At 39.6% G+C, this 25,746-nt stretch overlaps 1 protein-coding gene across 3 annotated transcripts in view; it reads right to left on the bottom strand.

Moving 5' to 3' along the window:
- Positions 1-24,615, bottom strand: part of adisspb (adipose secreted signaling protein b) — a 31,697-nt gene extending 7,082 nt beyond the window's left edge. Inside the window, exons 1-5 of one of the 3 annotated variants that reach the window (XM_028564258.1) lie at positions 24,495-24,615; positions 19,996-20,099; positions 11,720-11,856; positions 4,262-4,400; positions 2,117-2,242 (exon numbers count right to left, since the gene is read on the bottom strand). In XM_028564258.1, coding sequence (XP_028420059.1) covers positions 2,117-2,242; positions 4,262-4,400; positions 11,720-11,856; positions 19,996-20,014 — 421 coding nt within the window. In that variant the 5' untranslated portion in view covers positions 20,015-20,099; positions 24,495-24,615. The other 2 variants (XM_028564257.1, XM_028564259.1) reach the window with 2 other exon arrangements.
- Between the last annotated feature and the right edge of the window lie 1,131 nt (positions 24,616-25,746).

A 25,746-nucleotide genomic window follows, 5' to 3' on the forward strand; every position in this document is an offset into this window, starting at 1 on the left:
GCAGTAGGAAACGTTGTGTTGTATAAACGATCTGACAAAAAACTGTTACTGTAAAACATAAAGTCTACTTGTGCTACATTGGGGGGGGTTAAAGAATACAACAGGACGTCGCGTCGATTGCTTTTTTTTTTTATCTGAACGCAGCTTCACGCTGAAGTACAGAGCTCATTAAAGATGATGCTCTGACGTCCCGTTTCCATGAAGGCAGCACGGAGCTGTGCCAAACTAAGCTGACAGAAGCACAGAAGAGTTAGGATACCTGTCTCGTCCAGACGCAGTGCTGTAAACTGGCAGCTTTTAATGTTGCAGACCACTGTTTTAGTAGTTTAAGTGTAAACATGTATTGTTATTGTGAATCTTTGGTTTAAACTAGCTTTCAAACAAACGCCCCCCAAGGCCACCTCAACGCCCCCCTTTCCAAAATATTGCTTCTAACGCCCCCCATCATCTTCTTTACGCCCCCGTTGAGAAACACTGGCTTAGATCAAGACAGTCAAAATGCAAAGGCATCTTGTCAAATGACAGTGTACTCTAAAAGGGTGACAGTGACCCTGTGTAATATTGTCCAGTTGCTAACATTGTATATTCAGGCAGCTGAAGAGTAATGATGTCAGCCATGGCACACACTATACTTGCTCAATGTACGTACAGAAAAAACCTTTGTCATGACGCAGCCCCTACAACATGTGTCAAACTCAAGGCCCCTCTCAGATTTTGATCTGGCCCGCATATCAATTTAGATTCACAATATATTTTGGCTCGCCTAGTTGTACGCCAAAACCAAAAAGACTAGACTGTTTTCAAACTCCAATTACTTTAACACTCAGAGCAGAACTTGGCAGATTTACCGACTTTGAGACTCAGAATTCCCACAGAACCAGAGTTTTTATATTCAGGCTGTGAAACAGGTTGTCGTCATTGTTTTGCTTGATTTTCTTAATTCTATGACGGCTAAGGAACTTTTTGCTGACTTATGTAGGGCTGGATGTCACCACAAAAGGCGACAAAAGTTGAAAACCGTGACAAAAAAGCAAAAAAGTTTTTAAAAAGTGACAAAAACATCTGAGAAAGCCACAAAAAAAGAAAATCTGAAAAGGCAACACAAATGACGAAAAAAAGCCACAAAAATGTCAAAGCGACATGTAGTAATACAGTCAAAGATATTTTACTTTTTTGATGTACACATGTCACTAAACTCTACATGTCTGGCCCTGGATGTGATTCTGATTTCCATTGTGGCCCTCAGTGAAGTTGAGTTTCACACCCTTGCCCTACAGCAATCTGCTGTGATATCCTCACCTGTCACCTACCACCAAACTATTATGATCTGCAAGGCTTACTCAATGCATTTTGTGCCAAAGCAATGACAAATGACTATAGTCATGTCAACAACTGACCTAATGTTTATATAGTCATATAGTTTGACTAAGTTTAATAGTCATGCGATGATTCTGCCAAAGCGATTGAGAACAATTGTAAAATAGTGCAAATTCAAGTTTCAGTTTAACTGTCATTTCTCACTATAAACTATAAACTAAAAGAGAAATAAATAAGAGACTCCCAGATGTTAGGAGTCAGCTGTAGTAAAAACTAACAGGCTTCAAAATGTTGCAATCAAATTAGTGTGAAAGAACTTGCTGGTAAAATGCAATAAAATACATTTTGACATTAAAATGTGATCATTTCAAACTCTCTCAAGCAGCGGCTGAAGAGCTGCGAGGCTCAGGGTATTGGTAGTGCTCCCGTGGGTGCTGTGCTGTAGCTTATCACGGCTGACTGCGCCGTTCATCATCAGACAAACGTGCAACTCCACCTCCTCGTCTGTCCAGACAAAATTGTCAGCTTTTGTTGTTCGCTTCGACATGTTTTGGTTTTTAGCGCTACTAAGGAGAGAAGTAGAAGGAAGGTTCTACGCAGGCGCGCAGACTTGGTGGTGTTGTGCGGCAGTGCCACCTAGCCGCCTGGCGTCACCTGCGTCACCATATGAATGCAGATTTCAGCCCCAAAACTCTTGTCTAAAAACGCGGAATAAAAAGTAAGAACACAACGCCACTTTTGCGTTTTCTCTTCAGATCTTCCGTCTAAACATGGCCTTATATCTGTAAAGTAGCCTCACCCATGACTCTGGCGTGAACTTTGACTTTAACACAGATGTCCTGGTTGGTCTCGCTCTGCAGCAGCACCTCCTCACACAGAACTCCCTCCTGCTGGGCCATGTACTCGCACGTCACCTTCAGACCTCCTGGGAAACACAGAGAGACAGAGAGAAACACAAAGAAGATGAAGAGAGATTGGATTTCCTCTTTATTGCAGAGTTTTACTTCACACCCGTAACACACTTTTTTTCTCTCTGCGTGAGGCGATGTTTTGAATATGGATCAGACTGATACTAGACACACAATCATATGGTCAAGAGAACAAAATGATGGGAAACCCCCCGACTAACACACTAACACACACACACTAACACACACACACACTAACACACACACACACTAACACACACACTAACACACACACACACACACACACACACACACACACACCTCTGTTAACATCATATACACAGTATGAGTAGAGTGTAATACAGTATAAAGAGAGTGACAGAAAGCTGAAGGTAAAGGTCAGTAACCTGCTTTAGTTACAGGCATTTAGTGGGAAGGACTCCCAGAAACATTAGAGGATCACCTTTGACCCAATTTAGCAGATTTGGTGGCGAGGGGTGAGTCCAGTAGAGAGGGTTTACCACCTCTGACAGCACGATGAGCGACAAGAATTCAAGACAAACAAAAGTGTTTGAAAGTGAGTTTTGTTGTAATGACGGATGGATTGCTGAGCGAAAAACTGTCTCAGCTGTCTGTTCCTGTAATCCTCAGCCATCTGGTCAGACCTCAGCAGCCTGTTATAGTGCCGCTGAGAGTCCCTTGTAAAGTATTTGACATCAGGTCTGCCTGCAATGAAACTGACTGAATGAATGTTGCATTGTGTGGGGATTAGGGAAGATTACTAATATTAAGAAAAGTAATTAAAAAGGGGATTTATGTAATGAATGACGTTTAGGAGCTCTTCAAGGAACTTAAGATCTGTGACTGTAACTTGTGAGTTGCACTTAATATAAAATCTGATTTTACTGTTGTGGATTGACTATTTTTATTTGCCTTTGGCGTTTATTATGTCACAATGTGATCAAATGTGTTTTATTATGGTGTGTTCTTACTAGAGATGGTCCGATACCATTTTTTGCTTCCTGATACCGATTCCAATACCTGAACTTGCGTATCGGCCGATACCGAGTACCGATCCGATACCAGTGGGTCATATATTTTATTATGTTTTAACAACTGTGTACTACTATCCCTGTATGGATGTGATATGATTTCTATCTTTGTTGTCTGTCTGGCTCAAGTTAAACTCTTTGTAAAACATGAACAAACACAAACAATGAATGTCATAGAACTTTCTTTTATTCTCCAGTTTGACAGTCGGTTATAATGGAAAAAGAACCTAAATAAACTACTTTTAACGTAGATTTTCTTTAGGGCTTTATTACGTGGTATTGGATCGGTGCATAAACTCCAGTACTTCCCGATACCGATACCAGCGTTTTAGGCAGTATTGGAGCCGATACCGATACTGGTATCGGTATCGGAACATCTCTAGTTCTTACGGTTTTGGTTTTTACTTTGTGATGTCCGGATTACTGGCAAGGGGATTTGTCATCCGTAAAATGTCTAGTTCAGTTCATTTTATGGTCACAATTTTAAAAATAAAAGTAATTAAAGGGGTCCTTGTAAATAATTTATGTTTATGCTTATGTTAAAAATTATGATATATTCCATTATTTGAATTTTGTTTTTAATATTAGCCTTAAAAACAGTAACAGTTGGGCTACATTACAAAGTAATCCTTAAGTATGACATTGACAAATTACCTTATCCAACCTGCACGTACAGCAATTAAGCTTTAGAGGAGTAGCAAGTGAATTACAGGCTTTTTTGCCCTGGATTTGGCATTTTGGAAGTTGTCAGAGCTGTGTGCTGCCTGAAAGAGAAGACTGCAGACACTACTAAGCAAACTAGGCTCCCTGTCGGTCTTTCTCCAACTAGTGTGCAGAGTCCAACAAAGCTGCAATATACAGTTCACTGTTCTGTGGTTGATAGACTTGAATAGAATTCAGGGCAAGCATAGTGTGAAGTAAGTTCTTTTAGATGCACTCTCTGCTGTGTTTATTCGTGTTATGTTTTTTCCTCCATGATCTTACCATCTGGTGCCGGCGTGATATCAGTGATCCGGAGGTGTGGACTGGGTACTGGTGCTGGACATACATCCTTCCCCAGAGCGGGGACCTCGGGTAAGGTGAACACTATTTCATACCGGTGCTGCGTCTTTAGGAAGCCAACCTACAGTGAGGGAGAGATATTTAGAGAGTTGAAAGGGAAAGAGACAAGTAAAGAAAACAATGGCGGTCTTTCTCTCTCCCACAAAGTTTGGACTAATCCGACTGTGACATAGGGAGAGGGAAACAGGCTTTTGCTTGGCCTCACATGGCATAGTGCGAATCCATTACAGCTCAATAATAAAGGATTAATTTCTATGATAAAAATGGATAACTAATTCTCATAAGCCTTACACTGTTGGGCTGAGCTTTCTGTGAGGGAGTCCTCTAATTGAATTCAATAGTTATTGCTCTGGCGATCTTAATCCCCCTCACCTCTGCCAAATTGGCAATTTCAGCCTGATGGGAAGTAAACTAAATTACCTCCTGGATTTTACTCAATTCCAAAATCTTCCAATAATACTAATCCCATGTGAAAAAGATTTGTCAGTAATTCAAGAGCTTAATCTTATTTGTGGTTACACCTTCTACAGCAGTTTGGACGATGTAATAGGGACTCTCCAAAAGATCGACCACCCAAAAATGGACGCCAGCATGTTCAAATTCAAAATCGGCATGGATTTTCTGTGTGGTGGCAATGAACAAGTTGAGTATCTCTGACCTTTGCTGATCTTTAGCATAGCCAGAGCTAATCTGCAATGATTAGTCGATCAACAGAAGATTAATCTGCAACTTTTCTGATAATTGCCAAGTATTCCATGATTTCAGCTTCTCCAATCTGAGAATTGTCTGTTTTTCTCGGTTTTATAAACTGAATATCTTTAGGTTTTGGAAAACAAGAAAATGGCACTTTGACTGTGATAAACATATTTTACTATTGATATTTTACAGACCAAGCAATTAATATTCAAAATAATAGATTAATCAATAATATCGTTCGTTGAAGGCTCCTTTCCAAAATTCAGAAAATACACTTAATTATTCAATTTAAAAGGGAATTGTAGCCACAAAAAAAGATTTAAATAAAAGAAGTTATTTAACTGATCGGGTCGTCAACAGAAAATTAAATAACTGATTTGTTTCAGTCACTTATTAAGCAAAAAACACCAAACATTATCTGATTTCAGCTTCTCAACTGTGAATAGGTTTTGCTTTATTCTGATTTATATCACTGAATTTTGAATATCTTTGGGTTTTGGGACTGCTGTTCAGACAGAACAAGCAATTTGAAGACTTCGCCTTTGGATCTGGGAACTAGTGATGGGCATTTCTTGCTATTTTCTGACATTTTACAACAATTAACTAAATAATAAAAAAAATTATCAACAGATTAATCAATAAGAAAACGATCAGTCGCAGCCCTATTCAAGATCATCCATAAGGTTGAGTAAAATAAAATAAGTTTAAAAGGAGAACGAAAGAAAACACAGGTTCCAAATTGTTATCATACATAACTGACACAACCAAACGCAACACTCCTGTTGCTAAGGCACACAGCACAATTCACACCTTTGCAATTCATACTACCCCTATGCAAAATTTAAAAGGAGACTAGACGGTAGGGAAGTGAGAGCAAGAGCAACAGACAGGTAGAGAGAGGGGAGTGATGTAGAGGTAGCTGCCTAACATTTAGCAAAGAGAAAAATTCATGAGGGAGCCGTCACAGAGAGAAGTGAAAAAAGCCTCACAGAGGAGTCAGAATAAAACAGAGAGACAGCGAGAGAGAGGAGAAGACCGCAGGGAAGTGCAGGCATGAAGAGATAAGCCTAAAAACCCTCCAGCTAGAGCTGCAAACGGCAGCTCCATCCCCACACAAGCCCTGGTTAAAGCAGCAGAGCAGAGGCTGCAGACAGCATGAAGTGGGAAGAGCACTGCACAGAAAAAACCATTCTGTGAGCATAGTCCCACGCATGTCCAGACACTGTGAACTGCCTCTGAAAAATGTATGTAATATGAATGTGATGCTGCAGATTTGGACCAAAAGAGAGGTTGCTTTAATGATGGAGACCAAGGAGTGATAACCAATGTGAAACATTTCAGTTAGTAAGTCGCTGTACACCTCCAGCTGCACCTCCAGTCACCGGTCCTTCAAGCTCCTGAAGTTGGCGAACGAAACCTACCTCACTGGACTCATCTCTAGTGGGGATGAGTCCGCCTACAGGTGGGAGATTGATCACCTGGTGACCTGGTGCAGTCAGTACAACCTGGAGCTAAACGCTCTGAAGACAGCGGAGACGGTTGTGGATTTCCGGAAAGACGCAGCCCCACCCGCCCCCATCACCCTGGGTGACTCCACAGTCAACATTGTGGAGATCCATCATCTCCCAGGACCTCAAAAATGCACAACAGAGTATCTACTTCCTGCCGCAGCTGAAGAAGTTCAACCTGTCAAAGACAATGATGGTGCACTTCTACACTGCCATCACTGAGTCCATCCTCACCTGCTCCATCACCATCTGGTACGCTGCTGACCCTGCTAAAGACAAGGGCAGACTGCAGCGAATCATCTGCTCTACCGCGAAAGTGATTGGCTGAAATCCGCCATCCTTCCAGGACCTGTAAGCCTCCAGGACACGGAGGCGGACGGGAAAGATTGTTGCCAATCCCTCCCACACAGGTTACAAACTTTTTAAACCTCTCCCCTCTGGCAGGAACTCGCCACGAGAACAGTTTCTTCCCGATTTCCCTGGACCTAAACAACAAAGCCCGGGACTCCCAGTGACAAACTCTGACAGACTCTTAATCTAAAAGAAATATACCTAATACATCTATTTTGTATGGTCTTGACTATAGCAGTACTTTGCCTTATTGTTTATTGCTTCTTTGATTACGTTTATTGTATGCACCAAATACACCAAGGCAAATTCCTTGCAAGTTAAAACTTTAGTAATAAATATGATTCTGATTCATTTGTAGTCTAACTTACGAGTGTTCTACTAAACAATGATGTGTCATTTTTTTAAATGTTCTATGTGTAACACTGGGAAACAGACACACCCAGAGACAAAAATGAGTCATCATTTATCCAAAACAATGGTGCAATTCTTTACTCAACTTGAGGGGAAATACCACACATTTTATGAACTTGTATGTCCAGTTCACCGAGACAATTTAGTCAGTATTTATGAACATGCAACAGTCTTTACTAACTAGAAACTGGACATCCTTACATGTGAGATGTCACTGGGAGAAAATAAAAACAAAAATCCTCCATGGACAGTGAATGAGACATTAACCTATAAAAGAACTGTGCTGAACTGAGGAAACGCATTTAAGTCCAATATTCACTCTTCTTTGAGCTCCGTTTTGTTCTCCACCAACTCCTGAGGGAAATGTCTGCCTCTTTAGCTGCTAAAATGCTCTACTATGTTTACCAGTTGGTAACTAACTAACTGTGTCTGTCTTCCGTTTGGTGCTAAGCAGGTAACATACAGTGGGTTTATTAGAGCTTGTTTGCTGAAGACAACTGCCTATTGTACCTGTTAACAACGCTAATTAGAGTGGTGAACCAAAACAGTAAAGTTCTTAGATCCATTGTCAATATAAAAATATGAATAATTGTTGCTCTAAACCAAAACTGAACACAAGTATAGCACTTTTTTTTTATTTCCCTTCTCTTTTCTTATGGCATTTTTTCCTGTAGGCAGCCACACATCCTTGCAGTCATTAACCCTTAATCTGGTTACTCACAGTAATATGATTATAGTTAATGTGCATGTTAACCTACTGATAAAGCTCATAAACGTAATCTGCAAGTCTAGAAACATGGCTGTCCTGAGTCACTCAAATAATTTCCATATGGCCTCTGCAGCCACACTTTTTCCAGCTGATCTCTGCAGCACTGACAGCTGATTATCTCCATTATCTACATCAGATACTAAAGCACACAAAAACACCACCAAGGATTTTGTGTTTGATTCTATGTGACCCCGCCTGACGCAGTGACATACAGACATTGTGAAATTCAAATTACCCTATTCAAAACTGGCATTCATACAGCTGTTGCATGCATACCACTTCAATCCCACACACTCCCACCTCATATCTGGTCTGTACAACCCCCCCCCCCTCCAACCATTTCCATAGCAACACCACCCCCCTCTCCTCAGCTCCAAGATGAGCCACGACGCCGGGCTGACAGCACTCTGTGCCCACTCTCAAGCGCGCTTCAAGAGCTTTGTTAAACACACTCGCACAAACTCACACTGCTCTGTAACTGTGAAGGTCACAGACAAGTTTGTAGTCCATCTACATGTGCACAAGCAGCTTTTTAACAAATCGATTTGGCTGTGAAATAGTTTCAAAGCTTGGAAAGGCTTAGCTACAGTGAGTGTACGTACAAAACCTTCGTTTGGAATTTTGGTCTAACTGAGAAATGGCAGAAGAAGAAGGCCAACCTGAAATGCTCCTGAGTGTGTTTGGTGTTTATTAGAGCAGATATACCATCCAAGTTTAGTGTACCCAGCCCTAATTTAAGTGGTTGAATTCATCAACTAAAGCGAGAAGGTAAGTGACAGTAAAAAGAGAGAAAAGGAGACCAAAGAACAATATTGATTTACCGGTAAATGATTCTAGGATCTTTTCTGAAAACATAAGCTACTTGAGATGCACTTAGTTTTGTGTGCCAGCCACTAGAAGGGTAACAAATCCATGACTTGTTAGATAAATCATGTGGTGTCGGTCCTCTGCCTGTGTGCATGTCTTTTCTCAAACATTTAAATCAGTGCTTTTTAATTATTTTCGCATTAGGGGCTATTATTCACCTGTACATAGGCGAGGATCTTATTTTTTCCTTTTTAGTGTCCTCATCCAACATCTAAAAACAAGACTTAGAGTCTGCAGCCACGCTAGCAGCTCTGTAAAGCCCAGCGATGCTTTGAGCTACATGCTAACATTAGCAGCACTCTAACATGCTCAATGCTAACATGCAGATGTTTAATAATTATGTTTACCATGGTTTCCATCTTAGTTTAGCGTATTAGCACGCTAACATTAGCCCTGAGGCTGATGGGAAGGTCATTAATTTTTCGAGTATTTGGTCATAAACCAAAGTATTGGACAAATTAAAATTTAATCTGATGGTGTCGCTAGACGGAAAGTCATTTCATTCAAAAACACAAATGTTAACCTCATGGTGGTGCTATAGGAAAACCACCAAAGTCATTGGGATTCATCCTCTAAGGACTTTGTTGAGATATTTCTGTTTCATGTCCTGTTCTCAAATCCAGCCAAGGATCTTTGCAGCAAAATATCCCTCATGTTTCTTCCTGTAATTTCAATGCTAATAATAGTGCAATGGTGAATGCATATTCACAGTAATATTAATTACTAACAAATAGTCATCTATGACAATGTAGGATTGAAGAGCTGTAAAAAGTAAAAAAAAAACAGCAATCTCAAAGAAATAAATGAGCTATGTTTTAATTGAACATGAGGGGACATGTTTCATCGATGCAACCCTTCATTAGCATCACAAACACCAGCAGCTTCCATGTTAATGAAGTCTGCCCAGCTGAAACAAGTTAACGGTCACTGATCGTAAAATTTAAGACACAGAAGTACATTTTTCTTTTCCACAGGGTCCTGTTATTACAGTTTTTGAAGTTTTTTTGGAGCCGGTGGCACCTTCTGTTGCTGTCGCTTGGCTCCTACATTGAGCTCCTCCAGAGTTTAAGAGCTGACAGCAAAAAAAACAGATGAGAAATCTGATATCATTGTTCTCTGCCTTTATAGCCGACAGAGGAGATTAACTGTGATGAGAAAAGACTTTAATCTTCTCCTGGATGTTTTGCAGATAAAGCCCGTCAAAGCTCGTAGAAACTGAGGACACTACCCCACTAGATCAAAGAGTTATAATTATGAGTATACCTGTTAAGACTTTCAGGCCCAGTGGACTATACAGATACATTTACAGAAGGTAGTGTTTTTGTTTTTTCAAGAAACTCTAAATTAATATCTGCTTCAAAAATGATTACTATGTTTGAGGTGGTAATACATCTGTTTACATCTTTAGTATAGTAGCTTGGTTTGGCTTGGGTTTTTATTTAATTTGAATAATTTGATGAAATAATATAGGATATTGCGCCTGTACAGTATGAACCTTTAATCAACCTTTAGCGGTTGACTCCCAGTCTCGTCCTTACCTGCTCCGATTTGCTTCCATTTTATACACTATATGGCATACTGGCATTTTAATTGTCCTTTTGTATTGTGAATCTGATCTACAAAGATATTATAACCCTGGCAAGAACATTAACTTGGACTTGGATTAAGTGATATGCTATAAATGGTGTCCATAAAGCAGATGGGGACTGAATAATGGCTGTTGGCTGGGCAGAAAACTACTCCAGAACACTTTTTGATCCAAGGGAGTATGTGATGATGCCAGCTGATAAGTGGGTTTGCTAAAAAAAAGTTCCAGTTTTTAGTGTGACTCCTTGAAACTAAATGGATGTGATTGCAACATTTGCTGGATAAAAAGCATGACAACAACCCTATCTTAATTCACTGCAGATGATATCTTCGGTCAGTCTATGAGTCATGCATGACATTGTGTCTAATTTACTGCTGTCAATGACTTCCTTCCTAATGATCAACTACTACACCACGTCCACGGGTCGCCCGTCATAGTTTTGCAGTTTATCCAAGTAATGACTTGAACTGTATATCCTCAATAACAGCTACATGTTTATCTCTTGATGTAGTGCTTTCAAATTATATTGACTAATGTGATTGTTAGTTCTATTGAGTTAGGAGAGAAAATTATTTTTGAAGCAAGTTTTGAATCAAATCAAACCAAAGACAGAAAATCAAATATTATTTTCTCTAAGTTACAACAATTGATTATGAGCAACAATAAAAAACACTCAATTAACCTTTATATGCTGGACATTTGTAGTATAGTAATTTAAATTAGGTGTTTCTTAAAAATGTCAGTGGGCAGACCCCCTTGGAGAAAGTAATCTGTTATAACGATGGGAAAATTATTTTATTCTTTGCCTTCAGGGTTCAAAATTAGCAATATCACCAGTCAAAGGCTGGTAAAATATGCAAGTGGCTGGTAGATTTGATTCACTCACCAGCCAAAAAAACTCAATGGTAATCTATTGAGTGGCTGGTGAAATTTGAACATTGATTAAGCATTTTTGGCTGGTGGGCGAAAAAGTTAATTTTTAATTAATTTATATGAGTAACAGGACCTGAATTTGATACACAACGCATACAGACGTTGGTAGAGATAAAACTTTAAGATAAAATAGAAGAGCTAGAGACAGTACTGAGTCTAAATGTTCACAATCATGTAAAAACCTTACAACCTTAAATTTAAACAAATCTTATTCATCCATTGTAGCTAACGAGTTACAGGTTAGTTAGTTAACACACCTTGACCATGAAGTTGCCGTCATCCTCCGGAGTCACCATGACGACGGAGTCATGTAGCTTTTCGTCAAAGTGAACATGTGATGGGGCTCCGGCAGCGGAGGGCTCTGAGAACCGAACACCTCCTGCTTTCGCACAACCTGAGAGAAGAGGGAAGAGCCACTGAAGGTCGGAAATGAACAAAAACACACACTGGATGCCTTTTAAAAAGGAGAAAAGACGTGCTTAACTGGGCCTGTCGACTCTCAGTGACATTAGGCACTTTACAACCATAGCAGGTCACTCAAACCTGCTATGGAGGTGTGAATGCTCAGGGAGCTGCCAAGGCTGGAAAACACACACAGGCACATATATCTATGCACACATAGCTGGACTGAAGGACAGAGGAAGAGAAAGAAGGCAAAGAGAGAAAGCAGTTGAACAGTTAAAGGAGAGAGGAAAAAAGTCTGAAGAAGGGGAAAAGAATAAGATAAATGGATGTTGAAAGATTCTGAAAAGAATAGATGATTTACAGTGAAAAATGGTAGAAATGCTCCAGGAGCTTCTGCTGGCTGCAGTTTTAAATCAACAAAAGAGTCGCCAAGACTAGAAAGTTTGTTTAGATTCTTGGTATCACAGGGGCGAGGGACCAATATGCCAATGTCATGTTTTGGTAATATCGGGGCCTTTTTGAATACCAGAAATTGGTCAATCATGTCTTCCCCTGCTGATATGATGGAGATTTCTTACTGACCACAACTGCTTAGAAATTATTTTGCTTTGCGACCGAATGCAGGCTATTGGCAGCTCTAATAGAGTTTGAACCCTAGAGGTAAAACAAATGAAAGGTGGCCTTTTAAATTATTCAGTTACTATGGTGATTTTAGACTGCCATCAAACTTACCTTTTCAATAAAATTACATTACATAGTCCTCTATGTCTCCACAGGATCCCAGTGTCAAAATAAAGGAGCTAAAGAAGTTTAAGCTTACAAGCTCAACAAAGTACTTCCAACTAGGTTTTAGCGCTCTCCTATGACACTGAGAGACACTGATATTTATTGTTCTCCTGCCCAGGAATTTATTCCCAGTGTGAAAGAATGGAAACTCGTTCTCCAAATAAACCCCCTCCTTCCAAAAACAATAATTCTCTTTGACAATAAACAATTTGTCTGAATTTGAAGGGCCTTGGGGCTGATTATAAAGCATCACTTTCCCAGTCCTCAGAGGAGAGTAGAACATATACAGAAGTTAAACAACAAGAGATTACTAAACATTTGCTACATTTACACAACCTTTTAAATGTTTATTATATATTTTATTAATAGGAAGTTGTCCTTTTTTGGGACAAAGAAACTCTTTGGGAAATGGCTGTTGTGTGTGTGTGTGTGTGTGTGTGTGTGTGTGTGTGTGTGTGTGTGTGTGTGTGTGTGTGTGTGTGTGTGTGTGTGTGTGTGTTATAGACAAGGATCACCTGGTCTATATCATAAACACACACACTTCCTTGGCACCATGTTTCTTATTGCCACTTAACTCTGGAACTATGCATTTTGGCACTGCTTCTCAGGCTTGGGTATATTTATATCCAGACTCAAGGTATTTTCATCTTCACATTCAACAGGTATGTGGATTCAACATTATTAATTAAATAAGCTAGATGTTAACTTGATTCACATTAGAAGATTTTCTCATTTAAAAGACAGGATGATGACTGGATTAAGGCATGGTTTATTAAGTTATTATGAAAATAGTTTAAGATAAAGCAAAACTGAAGTTATTATAAATGTAAATCAACTTTGTGCCTATTGCTCCAAAAACCTAAAATGCATGTTTTCCCAATGAATTGCTTTCTATGAGCCATGGGGTCATGTATTAACGCACAATTTTCTACCAAAGTTAGAACAATTTTGGTTATTTCACATGAGAGATTTGTACTTTTCTTTGTGTTCTTACTGGTTTGAAGTGGGCGGGTCTCAGTTGGGAAAAAGGTGATGTCAAAGACTTCCATGCACCAATCATGATTTAGCAACATTGGAATCAAAATCTAATGACTGTTGCTTATGTTAAGCAGTTTAGTCGACATAAAGCCCTAGAAAAGTCAGCAAAAAAATATAGCCAATACAGAAAGAAGGTTGAAAAAAGCAACAAAAAACAACTTAAAAAATGTGGGGGAAAAAGTGCCAAAAGCATCGACAAAAGTGACAAAAACTAGGTGGGCCGAAATTTATTGTGAACTTAAATGGATACGCGGGCCGGATCAAAATCTGCGAGGGGCAGGATTTGGCCCGTGGGCCTTGAGTTTGACACGTGTTTTATATGTACTAGTTAGTGTGGAAAAGGGCCGATTGCTCGGCCTCCAGTATTCTCGAGAACCGCTCATCCAAACAACTTCACATTCAACACTGAGCTTCCTTGGGTCCTGAACAATACACCTGCCGTGACATAGCTGCGGCCCCTAGCAGTGCAGTATACACGGCATTTGCTAACAGCTAGCTAAATTATTCATTCTGAAAGTTACATTGCTTAAAATGTTTGAGTTTGCTACAATGTAACATCTCTGGTCTGTCTTTCTTCATCATCTTTTTTAACTGACTGTAGCAAGCGATAGAGAGGGAGCTGTACCCAGCATGCCATTTGGCGGAAAATCAAAAGGACAAACATGCAGACAGAGACTCCTTCCATTTTAGTTAGATCAACTTGATTGTTGGGAAAATTCAGTCATACAAAGTTTTGAAACCAAGTTTTCAGGAACTTTAACTCCAATTTAAAAACTTTAATCAGGTATTCTTGACATCTTGACAGTTGGGATATGGGTCTCCTTTTCTTCAAATTTGTTGGCATCTAGACTAGAAATATTTTTCTTAAAGTCAGACATTTTTGTCAAAAAGAGGATTGTTTTACTTTTTCTGCCAAGCCATGACAAGCCAAAGTCAACCCGGTGTCACCTGTATTAATTAATAAGATAACAGAGCAGAGCCTGATAATAATGTAACATAATATCTCAAAGATCAAACCGATAGCAACATAATTCATATTTCTTACTTCCAAAACAACAGCACATGAAGCGCTAATTAAATTACATCTCGCTGGAACAATCATGCCTTACTACAATTAATCACACCTCAATGTTTGAAAGTCTCAAATGAAGAGCCAAGTCTACGGTGTATACTTCTTGCACCAATGCATTTAATTGAATTCACATGCTGAATTATGTCTTTGCATTACATGAAGCATAGGACATTACTGCCCCAGTTGGCCTAGTTCCATTAAACTTTTATACAGACTCCTATTAGAGATTAGAAATCCTTGCTATCAGCAATATAGGTCACAATAATGAGTTCAGGAGTTACATAATGTTCCATATGTGCAGGCTGGTGTGTGTGTGTGTGTGTGTGTGTGTGTGTGTGTGTGTGTGTGTGTGTGTGTGTTTATATTAAAATGTTGTTTAATATGTAAAGCGGTTTGATATGGAAAGATAAAGCAGAACACCTTGCAATATTAACAATATCCCATAGTGGAAGTTCTGATTAAAGACACAAGCGCAATATCCTAAGTCTCTGCCAAATCCAGATAAAGGATAACAAGAGCCAGGGTAGGTTTATATCTGAAAAAGAGTTTTCTTTTCTGACAATGTGCCTTCAATTCATATATTAAAATAAAATATTAGCAAGATTTTCCAAGTGACACTGATAAGAAAGTATATAAAACCCATGTATTTGATGACAAGAAATTTAGTATCGCAGTGTTTGGGGTTGAGTATTCAACATTTAACCATTAAGAGCAATGTATGATATACAGTATATACACCATACCTTTTTACAAATATAAATTATTTATTAATTTAATTATTTATTATTTATATATAAATATAAATTGTATATCTTTGGGTTTTTCAACTTTTGGTTTTCACAATTCTTTCAGCTCAATTTGATGTAACATTCATTTTTATCTTTTCAACAGCTCAACGTTGTATCTTTCCTGCCACAGTTTGGCACCAGTAAAGTTAAGTATGTGCGTGAGACACTGCTCTAATCACAAAAGTTACACTACAGCTCTCTTACTCTCCAGAAATATCACATCTAAAAGCACAAAAAAACTCTTCATTTCTGACTGGGAACTATAAGAGGCTTTTTGTATGAAGTCTAGAAGTGCATACAATAGAACTCCATGACTATAATTAGAATCACACATTAAGCTTAATAATGGTGGGCTTTCATACTGTAAGCCAGTCTATCAGCAGTTAGAGTTGAGTACGTTATACTATGGAGTTTAGAAAGAGAGGGGGCTTTCATTTGAAATGAGTCTAACTGAACTTCCTCTAAAGTGAAAACTGAACATCCATTAAAGACATGTGACAAGTATTATTTATAAAATCATCAGCATCATGAATGTAAGACTCACTGCTAAAATGTGATGTTATGTGTGTATTTACAGAACAAGCATTGCAATCAAAGCCTCAAAACATACTGTAGAACCGACAGAGTCAGCCTTATTGTGCAGACCAGCCATGATGGTGGTGGATGTAGCTGGCAGCATTGTTCAATTTTGTCATTCATTGAGGAGTACTACAGCGCTACTCATCCTGTCCTGTTTTCAGGAATCATCTCGGCACAGCCTTATCAATTACATTGATTCACAGCCTCAAGAGAAACAATATGACCACTCATAACTGTACAATGATGATGATATATTGCATAATGTTTGAGTGACTAACCATTTGGCACCTAAATATGCTACACACATTCCCCTAAAAAGTAATGTAACTATTTAGTGTGTATAGGAAAAAACACATTTGTCATTGGCGCGTTTTACTGCATCGCTTTAATGTTTACTTCTTCACCTCTTTTTACTTTATACTTGCCTTTGATGTACATGCACCTACACAAACAGCCTCAGAGCCCTGGGCCGAGCCTCTGTCAGGCTCATTATCACAATCCTGAGATCTGTGGCCTTTTTCGATGGGTTGCATAATCTCAGACAGCACCAGAGCAGGGACATACATCCACACTTACCCTCTCAGTAGTAGCAGACCCATAGCCACACGGATGCCTGTGCATGCACACAACATAAAATGTGTACGCACATGCAATCCCACTGAATTGGCTTATTTCAGATTAATCTCTATCTACTTCTGTCCTTCCACTAATCGGTCTGTCTGCCTCTGTTGGATATTACAGTGCTCAGCCTATCAGCCTTCTTCTCTGAACTCTCTCTCTTTTAACAAAATATCAGTATGCTCCGAATAAACAAAAATCTGCACGTTTGTACCGGGGAAAAATCAGCAGGTTTAGGACCAAAGGAAGCACCACATTTGGTTTCAATCAATGCAATATTAGTAGGCTCCCCAACACATTCGCCCGCAATTAAACAGCTCTGTCATGTGATTTCCAAAAAGCACTATGGCCAAGTTCCCTTCCTGTTTTGATGACCTCAAGTCCTCCCACTGTAAATCGCAAGCTTCTCCATCTGGTGAAGATATTAATAACCTAACACACCTGGGACTCTAGGGTTTGTAAAACACAAATTCAATTATGTTTTAAGTACACTACTTGCCAGCCTTACTGTTGGACTGCACAAATCCATCTCAAGAAACACAAATATATGTGACGACACATGGGGCCCTATCTTGCAGGTGACGCAAGAGCCCGTCTTTGCTATTTTAAGACCACCAGCGCCCACTTCGTTTAAAGAGCAAATGCACCTGCGCCCATCTTTGCGCCCATGGGCGTGCTGGTCTTACAGGGAGGTGTGTTCAGGTGAATCCTTGGCGTATTGCTATATCTTGAGGCAGCGGGAAGTGATCACGCTATTGACCATCAAAAACCTGGTCTAAAGTCAATAGTTATTTTAACAACAAATTAGTAAAATGTGCCTAGGCTTATGTACAGCGCACGCACACTATGCTTGTTACGCACACACAGGGAAGTGCAGCAGCACACAAACAAAAAATAAAATAAATATAAAGGTGCAAATCCACCATCATTATAGCAAAGCGCCAAGTGACAAACACGCCTGGCTTTTAAAGGGAATGGGAGATGACACTCTGATTGGTTTATTGCATGTTACGCCTAAAACCCACCTATGAATTAATTAAGACACTAAAGGCCGTTTTATAGTTGTGCGTAGAATCGACGGCGCCGTAGCCTGACGTGCACCTCTCAAAAAATGTAACTACACGTCGCAGCGACGCACGCCGTGGCTTGGTAGAGTTGCATTTCCCCCCTACTCATCTCCTGGTTCTCCTTCTCCATAAACAACATGAAATCAAGGAGAGGGTTAACTTTTCCTGCTACAGATTTCCCACTGTGGTCAGAAAGAACAGGGGAGACACTTTGTTTCTCTCACTATGACTCTAGAGTTGGTACTCGCTCCAAAGCTAATCGCCATCACTCTCTCACTTCTCCCTCGCTCTATCACCCACTCACGCCGGCTCAACGCACACACCAGCGCACAAGTATGAACAACAGGCCACTTACTTAGGCTAAGGCGAAAGCTCTGCATGGAGCCTCCGCACAACTGTAAAACAGCCTTAAGTATAACCCTTTTGAACAGACCCTTTTTTCCACAGTCAAACTAGCAAAAGTGGATTTGGACACGCCCTAAACACACTTGCGCCATAGATCGTTAAAATAGGGCCCATACTGTATATCAGCTATATTAACATATAAAATAAGTGATTACAAAGAAAGTTTAGGAGAGTGTTGGTTTCATCTACTACTTTTTAATATGAAGTGCCATTTTAAAATGTTCTTGTTAATCCTTGTGCCACATCAGCATTAAGCCTGCCACTATCTACCGGGCCCGCTCAGGCAGTGTCATTTCTTTCCTTTGCGCCGCATTCTGTAAAGAAGGCAACGAGTACTAGCCTGTCAGAGGCAGAGTAGGGTGGGTCTTTGCGGAATGCAGACTGGGAAAAAGTCAATCAAACTACCGTAAATAATAGGCTGTGCTCCTTCCAATGGCTGTTAAAGAGGTCATTTGGCATGCAGATTGGAAAATGTCCAAAATACTCTCTTGCAAACTTATTGCTAATGTGCCTTAGTTGAGCTACTGTGTGCCAATGGCTGCTGATCCCTGGTAATAGGTGAAAACCACATCAGTGTTTTACAAAATGCTGTTTTTCCTGCTCTCACTTAACATAATGTGGAGCTCTTTAACTTATCGACTAAGAAAATTAGCATTACTACATTAGTGTAAACAAAGTTTGAATAGCAAACGGCTTCTTCAGTGATCCTTGCCTATTGTAAAATTGTTCTACAGAAACAAGACCAAAACTACCCAATAAAAGTGTCTTTCATTTATAAAATACATTTATTCTCCTAAAGATAGCAACACATTCTAACCTCTCGCCGTAGAAAAAGGCAAAAAACACTATTCCTGTGACATTTCAGTCCACCCCAGACATACATATGTAAAATATATGCAAGAAGTCAATAGAGAAGCTCCCTTTGCATCGCCCTTCATTCAGTGACCTTATCAAAGAGAACAAAGGCCTGCAGAGTGGTGCTGGAAAACACCACATACTGTACCTATACTCCACTGGGTCAGAGATAAAGCATATTCATGGTTGTGATAAAAATGTGATGAGTCATTTACAGATCTCTGCCAGGTTCTCTTTTTTTCCTTTTTTTTTTTTTAGCCCTTCCTGCTTTTGAGGAAATAAATTTGCTTGCCTTCACAAAAATTTGTCGCAAATCTGCTGACACCGACTCGCCAGCATCAACACACCCCTTTCCCAAGAAACCCAACTGAAAGAACAAATCGATTATGGAATTAAATCTAATTGATTATCCTTCCTGCAATGTCCCCAGGATGTCTCACCCCGGTGAAAAGGTTAATGTGGGGCTCTCAATCACAATCCATTATACTGAAGAATCGGTCATCCTGTTTTTAATTGCAACAGCCAAACCCTTCTAAGAAACTTTTAAATCCAAGTGAAACGGAAGTTAGAGTGTAACTTAAGTAGTAACAGTAGACTTATTTTCTTTCTGATGCCAAATTGGGCAAGTTTGGACCTCCCTCACTTCCCCTAAGATGAATTTATGCAATTAATTGTGCAGCGTGTTGCCATATGATTGATTTAAAACAACAAAAGACAGTGCTGAGACAGGCTACAACTTAGATATTAACTACTGCTTGCCCTGTCTGCCTCAAAGCCATATCTACAATTTAAAATTGATTCCACAGCTTTAGAGTGGACTTTGTACTACTGAAAGACTTAGAGACGTACCTTTAAATATGAAAAGTTGGTTTATATCACATTTATTACAACATGCAATGAAAGCAATAATAAAAACTCACTCTTCTTAGCTGCAGCCATTTCACAAGAATTGGTCCAGTACCAACACACTTGGACACACTCTGTCACAGCCTTGTCATCTCATCAGTGTGACCGCAGAACAAGCCTGCAAAACGAGTTAGGGTAGAGGAGACAATGCGGGAGAATCAGTTAGCAGTATAAAGAGAGGGGGAGAGAGAAAGAGACAGAACAATAGGCAATGATTAAATCAACAGAAGAACACTGGAAGATAAGGAGGAAGGTAAAGGTTCAACATGAGAGCGAAATAAAACGGGGAAATAACGGCACGCCACAGTAGGTTTTTTTCTTTCCAAATGCTCTCAGCTCAAATACAGGTTAGCCTGTATTTGAGCTGAGAGCACAGCTGTGCTGTACAAGTCAATCCAAGAGTATCAGAGACTCCCAGCAGAGACTTCAATCAATGGAAACAACAAAACAGTCTAAGAGGATTAGCTAAGGGCTGAAGCTGCTCTTCATGGGCTTCACACAAATGGAAAACATTCATTACATCTCTGGGAGGTGCCCAATATAAATATCGAAATATAGGCAGGAACTAAATGGCAGTACATGTGAAAGGGATAGATGACAGGTCTATGTCGCAATAATACTCATGAGAGCAGCGTTATTTTCAGGCATTAATTGTGTTGGTTATTTTAACAATAACCAACATGTGTACATTTCTACAAGTTTCCTAAAGTTGTGACTTAATAGATTATTAAAAACCAGGTGAAAGCTTTGAATGACCAGAAAGGACTCATTACCCTCCATAATGTTATCAGAAGTGGAAACTGTAGTGGGTGCAATACTAGTAATTTTAGCAGTAGTATTTTCAGTAGTGAAAACAACACAGTTGGTCAAATCATTTTACCACCTGAGTTGGGACAGACAATAATGCTATTATTAGTAGGGCTACACATGAATGCCCATTAGTACTGGTGCTTTGTTAAAATCATCTCAAAGGGCATCTGAACCAATCAGGCAGCATGGATAGTGTACAGGTTGCCAGGTTTGGCATGTTGCTAATAGTGCTAGGGGTGTCACGATTTCGATTTTTTATGAAAAATCCACCTGTGCTTTATGACCTTAAAATCAAAAGACATATTAAATCGTAGATATAGAGAATCGGTATTCCCCTAGTTAATTATACAGCAACATGCCACACTTGAAGTGCCAAGTTTAAAAAAAAAACACACACACACAAACATAACATAAAGATTTGTTTTACACTGGCTTCCCTACACAACTGTGCTGGTTGCTTAGGGTGACCAGACGTCCCAGTTTGACCGGGACAGTCCCGATTTTAAGTTGCTTGTCCCGAGTCCCGACAAAAGCCTGTCGGGACGCTAAAATGACCCGGTTTACACCAACCACTATGAAATTGTCGCGGTTAAACGGTTAAAATGCTGACAGCTAAACGGTGTAGAAGTGCGACCGTATTGTAGAGGATTCCAACAGCGGGACGTCTGCTGCTAAAGCTTAACTTTAGTTCAAGCCTGTGGCAGCAGTTCCAAATAATTCATTTAGTGCCATGCAATGAAAAATACCTTTTCACAAGTTCAATGGGTGCATTTTCCAAAAGAATGCTTTAATTCTGAAAAATAAAGTTGGTCCCCCACGAAACTCAGGCAATGTCTGTTAATATTATTTCTTAGATATGTAGGATACATACCAAGAAAATTCATGAATATTAACTGAGATACCCCATTATGTTGTGAGCAGTAGACCTATGTGTGCGGTTGTCAAAATTGTGTCTAATCTGTCTGTGTCTATGTCTGACCTGGGCTGGCACATGTTCACGTTAAAAAGCGTATGCGTGCACGAGCACTATGGTCACGCGCAAAGTGTCCCGGTTTTAGTTCCGGGAAATCTGGTCACCCTATGGTTGCTGCATGGTGACTATAAATATACAGTATAGGTACTGTGGTGGCTTTTGAGTGTTGTTGGGACACAAGATTAAAAAAGCTTTCTCTCACTCTTTATGACAAGCGAATACCTGATCTCAGCACAGACAGTCTGACAGATGAGGCTCATGTATGCAGCCATGTTAACATACATTTCTTTTTTTGCAGTCAGATCAATATTCCAATCTGGACACATAAAAAAAATATCTGACGCTGCTGGTCTAACAATAGCCTTGGAAATGTTCTTGTTAAAAAATATCAGCTGTGCCAAGTCTGACCTTGATACCTGTGATTCCTTTGAGTGGGTGGTATAACCATTTAAATGCCCCTTTTACACATTTTGGAGACCAGCGACCCCATGATTCACTTGTGGTTTGCACTTTCTTCTTTCAATGTGGCAAGGCTGGGAATTAAGACACAGCGCCAGAGTCTTTGCTTTTCTTGCTGCAACATGGGAGGGAAGGATGTCGCATCATGGAACAGAAAAATGTCACATCCACTGAGAATAGGTTTGAATCACCGAATTATCTTCTTTGAACAGTAGGAAATATCAGTGCTGTTTTAGGTGCCTAAATGGGTCGCTATGATTAGAAAGCCCCTGATGAGATTCAAACGTCTCCAGCTGTGAGAGCAGCAGGGTGACACATAAAGTATGTCTGATTGGATGGAAACAGCTTTGCAAAAAACGTTGCAAGCTTACAGGTGTTTACATAAATGCTTTAGGTGATTGTTGGCACATTAAATATATTATTTAAATTTGACCACTGCCATTGTATACAACTTGCTAAAGGATAACTCCTCTTTATTACATATTGGATCTGTTTTTTTTTGTAGTCATGGCCATCCTTGCTATCAGTAATATTGCTGAGAACTGGGGATACAGCAACATCCTTAAAAAGGAACCCAACAGCGCAAGATAGCCTACACGAGCAGTCAGACAATCAAACAGATTTTAAACAAACCTGCAGGTTAGCCAAACTCATTTGTGTGGTGCAACAGGGCTGTTGTGTTTGATGTTTTGAACACAAACATAGTGTGGGGTACATGTCAGAATGTACAGTATTTGCAATGTCAACCAGGACAGATGTGACCCAAAAAGCAAATGCGATGGTTTGTGTCATTAAAGAGCACAGATGCATTTAGAAATGAGTTGTTAGAAGTAATGAATTATTGGTAACAGCTGTTGTTGCTGTATATTCACACTGTGGTAACCAATGCATTGTACAAACTGGTTCCTTCTTCTGTGACCTCCAAAGGATGTGAGCACCGCACCTTATTTACATGCACAACCACATTATCTGAATCGTGAAGCGGACAGCCCTCCCTCAGCTCTGTGCCACAATTGACACGTTGAAATAGCAGATGCCACAGAGAGCAGCAACAAGTCCGTCTCCTGCTTTGAGTATTGACGCTTGTTATTTTTGGAAAGTGATTTGATCTCCTCTATGAGAAACCAGCACACGCTGGGCGTGACGGAAAAACACAACTTGCACTATAAAGTTAACACTATCTCACTACACCTTTAACCCCGTCCTTCGCTTTACCTTTGTTCTTTGCACCAGTCAATTATATGTGATTCTAGAGCTTAAAACAATTAGGTGTTTAATTGAAAAGCGAATCAACAGAAAATGTATCTGCAACATTTGTATCAGTGATACTATACAATACTGTAAAAAAAAGAAATAGCGGAGATATTGCACATCTAGATATTGCACATCTAGATATTGCACATCTAGATATTGCACATGTCTGAGTTTGAGAAGAGGAGGATGTTGTAAATTGTGCGGGAAGGCAACCAACCTTTTACCCCCTGCCCTGAAATTGAGATGGTCAGAGGTTGTAGTGGCCCTATATAGCCTACAGTGCCTCCTTGTTTTTCGCTCTTAATTGTGCATGTAAGGAAAAAAAAGGTCAATAACGCAGCACAACACATAAAGAATATAACAAGGCTGTGACTGTATAAACACACAAAAAGTGACATTTTTTACAAAAACTGCAGTAAAACACTCACTCACTCACACACACACTCACTCACTCACACACACACACACACACACACACACACACACACACACACACACACACACACACACACACACACACACACACACACACACACACACACGATTAAACTACACAACAACATGAACATCTCTACATGCTAGCTAGTGAGCTGTCCCGACAGCTGAGTCCGTCCTTGTTGGGTGTTATTAATCATTTCCGTAAAAAGTTGTCGCGTTAACACAAACTGTCACATTTCTTTTGGTTTGTCTAGACAGTCAAGCTTACCTGACTTTTATTCACGGCATCTGATCACTCGTACTCGTAATTCTAACTGTGCAGATAACCGAGCGTCTGTGTGTGGACGTGTTGTTTAGTTCAGCTAGTAACCACCAGCAGCTCAAAACACAAACGGACACCACAGCCTCCACTCCCCTCTTTTCCATAGACAGTATTAGTAGTATCTTTTCTCCAGCTACACTTTCCCCATCGGACAATTTCCGCATTTGATCACGTGGTTTGTTCGCGGCTCCGCGTGTGCTGCTTACAACCACAACCCGGTTTTTCACAGAAGATGATTAAACATAATAGCTGCTCACCCGAGACACCTGTGCCGATCCTTTCTACTCTCTGTTCCGCTGAGAAATGAAGATCAAACCTGGTTGTATGTATGCAGCGATTGGCGCCTCCCTCACTCCAGCCGCCGGTGCTTTGTTGTAGTTGAATGGCGCCATCTAGTGGTGTTTTGTACGCATAGGACGAGTGAAATTAAAATTCTATGCTCTTTCTCTGTCACAAGAAAATAATTACAAAATAATACTATTCTTTACCTTTATTCGTTCATCTTGGTTGTCCTTGTTCTTCGCTTTTATGTCTATTTCTGTGTAAGTACATTAATAACACTGTAAAAAAAAAAATCCTTTGTATGTGTACTCATAGGTCAGAGCAAGTCAGATATGTACTGATGTGTCTGACCATGCAAGGCTCTATATGACAGACAAGGGCGTAACTTTGGGTTCAACATTGGGTGGGTTGAGATCTCCACTTTTGAGCAAAATTGAAATTTTTTATTTAATGTCAAACACTTCATTTCCTGCATTCTGGGGAATTTGTCTGCAACAATTAGCGCCCTTTCTGCATGAAGTTATGGTGCAAATGTCTTAATTTATGTAAAGGAAATTATAATAGTTTTTTGGGGGGTGGGTTGCACTGGCCAGTTTTGATTATTGTGGGGTTTATAACTGTATACAAATTATAATTCCGCAAAACATTTATAAATACATATGTATACTATACATTGATTTATTATCAGACCTCAATGACAACATGACTGTCTGTCTTTCAACTATTTTTTTTACCATCAGTTTTAAACTAACTACTAAAAGTAATGCATTCTCTAATATTTGTAGGGACAGCATTCCTGTTTTGTTGCTGTGATTGAAAATGCAGTTTGAGCAAATTTTGTTAAGCATTTTGTTAAGCAAGGTTTTAAATACCAGTCTCCCATTGTTGCTTATCTTGTCTGTCTTGTTTTACTATTACTGTAAGTGTCAGAATAAATTGTATAAGGGGTAATGGGGCTACACCATGTAATATCTTATAAACTAAACAGACATTGGAAGGCTACTTTACTACATTTCATATATAACAAAATACGTGATCAGCTTATATAATAAATGTGATATTGTTACAGAACATACTGCCTAAGAGCATATACATAAGGGTTCTTACACGTTTATGTATCAGTACAGTACTGATGATTAGACTACTGACAGGGGCCATTCTGCCTGATGAGTTACAGTAGGCCTACATAGCTTTTTATATTTTTTATTTCATATTTTTCATATCCAT

Source organism: Perca flavescens, chromosome 19, assembly GCF_004354835.1.
Source record: "Perca flavescens isolate YP-PL-M2 chromosome 19, PFLA_1.0, whole genome shotgun sequence".
NCBI lineage: Eukaryota > Metazoa > Chordata > Actinopteri > Perciformes > Percidae > Perca > Perca flavescens.